Below are 7399 nucleotides of genomic sequence, written 5' to 3'. Positions count from 1 at the left end.
TATGTGTTTGGTGGGTGCCATTTTCACATTAAAAGTCATTTTTACAATTAATGATTGTATACAGCTAGTAGTCACACACTGTAGTAAGGTACTATATGCCAAAAGTTGTTAAGGTGGTTTGGCAGGTATGCTAAAAACAAGGCAGCTTTAATGAGTAAAGGCCTATCGTTATTAATATCTTTTGCTGGCAACTTGTTTCCTTCACTCAATCTTGAACGGTTATATATTATAAAATATCTTGAAAGCATCCTAGACACGACTTATTGATGTTTATTTAATCGGTGAAGGACCTAGTAGTACTTCACTAGTTCTCTCCCCTAGTTCTTTCTTTCCCTAACATCCATGGCTTCTCATCCCTACCTCAAGAAAGTTCGTCGGTTGTTCTCCCACATGTTGTTTTCTATTGGAGTTGATCCATTTCTTGCAGTATTGACAATCGCCTTTTTGATGTTTGCTGAAGAAGATGGCTATGTTGATTGCTTTGAATGCATAAATGCATTTAATGACTACCATATCTTGGTTATGGTTGATTCTGTGAGAAAATTTGTTGTTGACCTTGTTCATCTTGTATCGGGTGAGACAAATAGCAGTTCTCCCGGTGCGAAAGAAGTTATTGAAAGAATTGATTTCTACCTCAATAATATTTGCTCTAAAGCCCTAGGAGATCTACTTGAAGAATTTGAGATCCAGGAATTAATCTATGAATACGCTCAAGATCATGATGAACGTCTGATGGAAGAAATTTGTGTTAGACTGGTAAGATTACTACTCAATCTCAATCTCAACAAATAATCCTAGGTGATGTTTAGGGTTTCATGGGTTAGAGGTTAGGATTTACTGATCTCGATCAAAGTTGGATTTAATGGGAGTGCGGAGTATATCTAATGTTGTACAATGATGTGGTGGTGCTAGGAGGAAAGGAAGTTTCTCTAAGGGTCAGTTTGGATGTAGATATTGGAGGACTGGCATTGAATTGGGTACCAATGCCAAATCAGACTAGTAATGGAAATGAGCTATGATACCAAATCGTATGTTTGGGTGTAGATGAAATTGCTATCTAGAATCTAGTGAGATGGCAAATACCAAATCATGTTTGGCTGTAGATCTCATCAAATTGGGAATATGGCTCCTTCACGGGATGTGTGGTGACGTACGGTGGGAGGCCACCTTGCCAACTTCCTTGTGTTCTCCTCACGCTCAGCTATGGATTCGTGACCCTTACCATCCTCAGCCATGGCCCTATGTGGCTATGCCCCTGTGGCTCTAAAGGTAGGGATAGGATCGAGCGCAGGGAAGCATATCCACCTACATCATCGCCAGGGAGACAAAGAACATGTCATCGCTACCTCCAAGGAGCGATGGAGCCCGTTGTCTCCATGCCTTCCGTCTGTTCTGCCACCAAGGAGCAGAGGACTTAGGGAAGAAATAGATCTGGTGGCCGAACTTATGGAAGAAGAGGATCCAGATGTGGCTAGACTTGGGGAAGAAGCGGATTTGGTGGCTAGACTTGGGGAAGAAGTAGCTGAGGATGTGGTCGTCATCCATTAAGGAAGAAGCAGGTGAGGACTCAGGGAAGAAGCTCAAGCATCGGCAACAGGGTCCTTTGGTGTAGGTGGCCGACGACGAAGGTGGCCGACATTGGAGGTGGGAGGCTAGGTGGAGGTGAGCGGCCATGGAGATGACGAGTGCCAAGGTCCTCCAATTCCACTCAATATGAAGGGGTTAGTCTCTGTATTGGGATAGGCCCCTTCTAGTTATAGTCCAATACCATGAAAATGGGTCTCCATTGCCAAATCTCAATTCGACAAACATCCTAACATCAGCATTCAAGAAACATGATTCCAATTCCTAATTTTGGGCTTCAATATCGACATCCAAATGGGGTATAAGAGCTTTGGGTAAGGGTGGTGGGTGGTGCTAGTGACTAAGGAAAATAGGTGGTGCAATGGCTAGTAGTGGTGATAGACCTAACGATAGAGTATGCACCAAAGTTGGAGGTTGTAGGGTGGGGGAGTATGACAAGACCTTGCTGGAAGTGGTGAGCATGGTCTCTAGGAAAGAAGAATGATAAGAGCAAGAAACATCCTAGCCATGAAATTGGTATATATGTATCAAATTTATCGTCGAAAGCCAATGATTTTCTTGTTGTATTTAAGGAGAATCCCTTTTTATATATAGATTCATGATTTATCACGTCCATGTGTAGGGTATTGTAACCAACTTGGATGAATCTTCTAGTCAAGCCCAAAACACTCAAGGTCAAGCCACAAGTGCTCAGATGCCTGAAACTACAGAGGAGGCAACAATTTTATTTTGGTCAACTAACTTTCTCGAAGAAATGTTAGAGAATGCGGATGTAAGGATGGGAAATTAGTTTTTATATCATGCCCATGAGGGATCAATTAATAATTAATGGTAGTACCAAACTCACTGCTATGTTGGATTAAGTCATTTCTTTCAAATTCTTCAGGAACTCCTATGTCAGCCAAATAACATTCCAAAAGAAGAGAGAACTCTGCTTGTGATTTTATCTGATGGGTATCCATTGACTGAAGATGAACTATATAACTTCTTTAGCCGGTAACATGGTCTTCTCAACCATATTAAACCTATACACGTTCAAAGTTTTACATTAAAAAATGAGCATGGTTATTTTGGTAAAATATTTAATATGGAACCATATATCATTAGCTTTATTGGTATTCCTATCAACAATGTAGTTAACTATAGCAAGAGAAAACAATAAGTAAACATTAAAGTTTATAGAATTATGTACTTAGAAATTAAATAGCATGTCAAAAAAAATGAGAAGCAGATCCAAGACTAACTGTCATATATAAGGTATTTATGTTTTGTTTGTGGTGGTTACTTTTTAACATATATATTCACATTGTCTGAAGCAAATAAAAATATTGCTCTTGGTCATAAAAATAATTTTTAAACTGATATTATGGAAAACAAGAACATATTTTTTATAGAAAAATAGTATAATAGGGGTTTTGCATGGGGAATAGGACCCATGGTTATGACACTTAGGACTGCAATGCTAAAATATGTAGAATTAGATCTCCATTCATCGGTGGACCTAGAGTTACCATACAAAAAATTATTAATTGGATCAAAAAACATCTTCTGTCTTTGCATGAACACATTTTTATACCTATTTTCCTTGATGACGTTGAAATAAGACATTTTCATTCCAATGAGAGGTCATATGCACATTAAAATTACACAAAAGCGAATATATATGATAAGAGCCCTTAGGTTGTTAGATCGAATTAATCCCCATAGCTTTATACATGTAGACATTCATCAACATATAACACAACCAAACAATAATTGTGATAAGCAACATGTTTGTCTAAAATTCCTCACTAAGATTTAATTGCACTTGTCTGACCACTAAGTTACTCAGTAAATTTCTAAAACTTAGCCTTTTTAAACCATAGGTGCTATTTTGACCAAAGCCTTTCCATATTGTAAAATATTGCCTCATTCTTTAACAAATCAGCATTTTATCTCAAATCATACTTAGTTAGCATAGTTTGTGTGTTTCAAACTCTAGCATTCATGAATGCACTTTGTTTCTTAGACAAAACAATATTGAATATTCCTTCCACTAGTGAAACAATATCAATTCTTGTGCACTAGATCAACATCTACATGTTTGAAGATTGTTGGCCAGATGGCCTGCCAACAATGGAGAGAACAATAATTCCATAATGAACATTTTGTCATATGCATACTTTACATGGACAATTGTGATTCATATATTTTTCATAGAACTTTGGTCCTTCCTTGAAATAACTTATGTGAAGTCCAAGAAATCCTCCACAACACCATGCCAACATTTATTTGACATAAACCACTAAATCAAGCATGCCTTGTCATTGCAACATTTCATTGATTGTTTTTTCTTTTTAAGAAGTAGCATGCATTGTATTTGAAGCACCTCAAACACCATCTTTTGGAAAAAAATGGTACCTATCAAATTAAAATATGAATGGAGATATTGTCCAAACTATCCTTGTAATTGAATTCATTACAATTGATGATGAAGTTCACAGCATGTGACATCGTTATCATCCTTCAAAGATGATTCATGTTGATTCATTTATTTGTTGTTTCCATTTCATAGTATCTTGTATTCACATCCCCTTCTTTAGTGATCATTAGTGGTAGCACCTAATTTGGAATGTTTTGCTCCTTGGGGTTAAGTTATATCCTTAAGTTTTAAAGTTCAAAGGCGAATAGTTTATACATAGAGAATGAAAACACATCTCATGGGGGTGTTGGATAGTATTACAAACATTGTGCCTTTTTAAATACTCCCTTATTTCAAAACAAAAAGCGTGGTTTGACTATTTGCCCTAAAACACTATACTTTTGACCATTGGTATCTCTTATATTGCATCGTTCAATATCTTAAAGTTGTAACTCATGATATAAAATACTTTTAGTATTAATGCTACAATCTTAAAAGTTGTATGTCATAATCTACAAACTCTTATTTTGAATGTTGGTTGAAGATTATAGGTTTGAACCTTGAAATATGTGCATGCCTTATAAAAAATAAATGGAGGAATACTACAAAAAGTGGAATGGTTTGTGACTAAATATGATTTGAGACTTCCCAAGGGAAACACATATGGACATAAAAGGGTAGGATGGCAAAATGGTGATATGTGTAGTACCAAATCATACTTTTTTATTTAGTTTATGTCACCTAGATTCATTCTGTTATCAGTACGAAGTAGTCATTTTTACTTTGTATCAATAAGTATATCTGCTTCATCGAAAGTTTTTTTTCTACTTGACCATGTTTCAATTTACCTGATATAAATTTGATGAATAAATATTGTTTTATGCATGCATATTACATATGCATTTGTCTAACTTTCAACATTATATTTTCCCCACATTGCAGCAACTATGGAGAAGTTGAAGAAATTGTTATAGAGGAACCAAGACTAAGGCCCAATCTGCTTTGTGCCCTTATCATATTCTCCTCACCCAATACACTATTTAGTATCCTCGATGGAGATAAGAGGGCCCACTTCATCATAAAAGGGAAAGATGTGTGGGTTCAACGTTATGCTGAAGATAAGAGGGCCCACTTCACTATAAATGATAAAAGTTTATTCTATTGGGAATAAGTGGTACTGCTTTGTCACAAATGGAAAAAGGGGATCAAGGTATTGTTCTAAAGTGCAAGGGAAAAATCTTTGTTGAACCTATACACATAAGTATTTGGCACCGTATATCAAAATAAACTCCTTGGCATCGAAACTATATTTGCTAGATGGAATGGTTGTAACCCAATTGTCACTATGGTCGTGGTGGTGTTTATGTTATTAAGATCCAATATGGTTGATTGTAATGGACCTAATGTTTTGATGTTGCATAAGATGAAAATTATTGTGCATGGTTAACATTATGGCACCAAGGCTATTTCTCTAAACTTGAGAAACCACACAATGGGATAACAAGTCATTGAACACCTCATGCATGTGACTACATTTGATTTACCTCTTCGGATATCATGACATGCACTAGCCTTGCCCTCCTCGTTGAGCAATAACAATAACACACCATATTTTGTGTTGTCTATTGTTTCATCAAGAGAACAAAAAAAGAGTAGAGGCACTATGGCAACAATCATGTTGAATTTTTGGTGCATTTCATTGGTGACCAAAGCTGCCACAAGCCCATAATAGATCTACCAAATTTTGGCATCACCACACTTTGGTATTCAGACTAAATGCCCATGAGCGTATAATAAAATAACTAGAGAACCAATAGAACAAAAACCTTAAACAATTTTTTGCAACCAAGTGCTAGTTGTAAGACCATTTTTTTATAACACCACACTTTGGGTTTCTGTTTTGGCCAATTTAGCCTACCTATATGACTCCAAGGGTTGATATGCCTTGTGCTTTACTTCTTTCCTTGTCTATATGCATGGAAATATGAGGGTAATGGGATTAATAAGGCATTGTATTTTGACTAACAAGTTAAGAAACAAGCATGCTGCCCTAAACTAGTACATCCAAATTTTCAACTGTTCTCAGAACTATAGCATACTCACAAAATTTGATTGTACATAGATGTTTATCTTTATTGATAATTTATTTGGGTAATTAACAGGTTACATGATAAAACTTCAGATCCTAAATGAAAACTTCATATCTTAACGCGATAGCTGTTGCCAATTGATATGGAAAATCTATACTAAAATAATTATAGATTAATATTCTACCATTTTAAAATATTATACTAAAATCTTTAGGCCACACGAGAGGAAATGTCGCAGCCAGTGCCAAGTGATCAAGTATGTTGGTTCTGAACACAAAAGTATGAAACTAATCACCGTGATGGTAGTTCGAAGTAATGGTTGATATTATAGGAACACACCTTTGGAGGTGAGCTTTGAGGAGATATTTGGATGAGAAAGGCGGCAGGTTGGATCATGATGCTAAACCTGTGAGAACTTCTATTGTAGGTTATGATGGTGTCTGCTTTGGAAATATGGGTCATATGGGATTTTTAGTCTATAGATACTTTTCTTTTACAATGTTCAAAACTACAGATGGTAATGGAGAATTCCACATCGGGGAATGGCACCCCATCCCCGTCCCCATGGGGAGAAAACTTCTCATCCCTGTTCCCCATGAAAACTTGTGGGAAAAAACTTTTCTTCTCATCCCCTTCCTTGCACGGGGAATTAATCCACGCGGGGATCACCATCCTTGCATTGATACATCACATATGATGGTTCTAAATTTAATTAATAACAACTATTAGTGTATAACAAATAAGTAATTGAGTATAAACAATTCCAAATAAATGAATAGCAAGCAAGGCGGTAACAATGCTTAGCAAAGGTAGCACATACATATTTAGCAAAAGGCTCAATCACGTATATGCATGGTGGGTAGGCAGGGAACAGAGATGGGAGATGAAGAGCCATCCTCGTACCCATGAAACCTGATAGGATGATATGTCTACCTTTTAGATCTCCATGAGGTGAGACCCTCCCCCCTCATCAAAACTACTTTATTCAGTAACAATATTTCCCTCGTTGCACTTTGCTTTAAGATTTGCAAATTTTATTTAAAATGTCACTAGAAAAAATAGCCTAGAATGTTTCAACATGTAGGGTTCAAAGGCCATCACAATGGTCATCAACTATAAACCTGAATTCTGCTATGAGGTTCTAAATACTACCACCAAGCTCCTTCGTAAAGCAAGCCTACGGACTAAGACCCATACCTTGCTTCCTCCGCTTCCCTATTTTGTAGATTTCAGATTTTTTTTTTAATATTGCAACCACTTCATGTAGCGTTCCAATTTTCAAACAACATTCACCTTCTATGCGGTACTGAGGCTTGAGCATTCT

At 36.6% G+C, this 7399-nt stretch overlaps 1 protein-coding gene across 1 annotated transcript; it reads left to right on the top strand.

Annotated features, from left to right (window-relative positions):
- The first annotated feature begins 342 nt into the window (after positions 1-342).
- Positions 343-5156, top strand: LOC136465494 (uncharacterized). The gene is made up of 4 exons (XM_066464203.1): positions 343-756; positions 2207-2356; positions 2471-2580; positions 4928-5156. The coding sequence occupies exons 1-4, from the start codon at positions 343-345 to the stop codon at positions 5154-5156; spliced, it is 903 nt and encodes a 300-aa protein (XP_066320300.1).
- The last annotated feature ends 2243 nt before the right edge of the window (positions 5157-7399 follow it).

This window comes from Miscanthus floridulus, chromosome 7 (genome assembly GCF_019320115.1).
Source record: "Miscanthus floridulus cultivar M001 chromosome 7, ASM1932011v1, whole genome shotgun sequence".
NCBI classification, from domain to species: domain Eukaryota; kingdom Viridiplantae; phylum Streptophyta; class Magnoliopsida; order Poales; family Poaceae; genus Miscanthus; species Miscanthus floridulus.
This window is presented reverse-complemented; position numbering and strand designations above follow the sequence as displayed.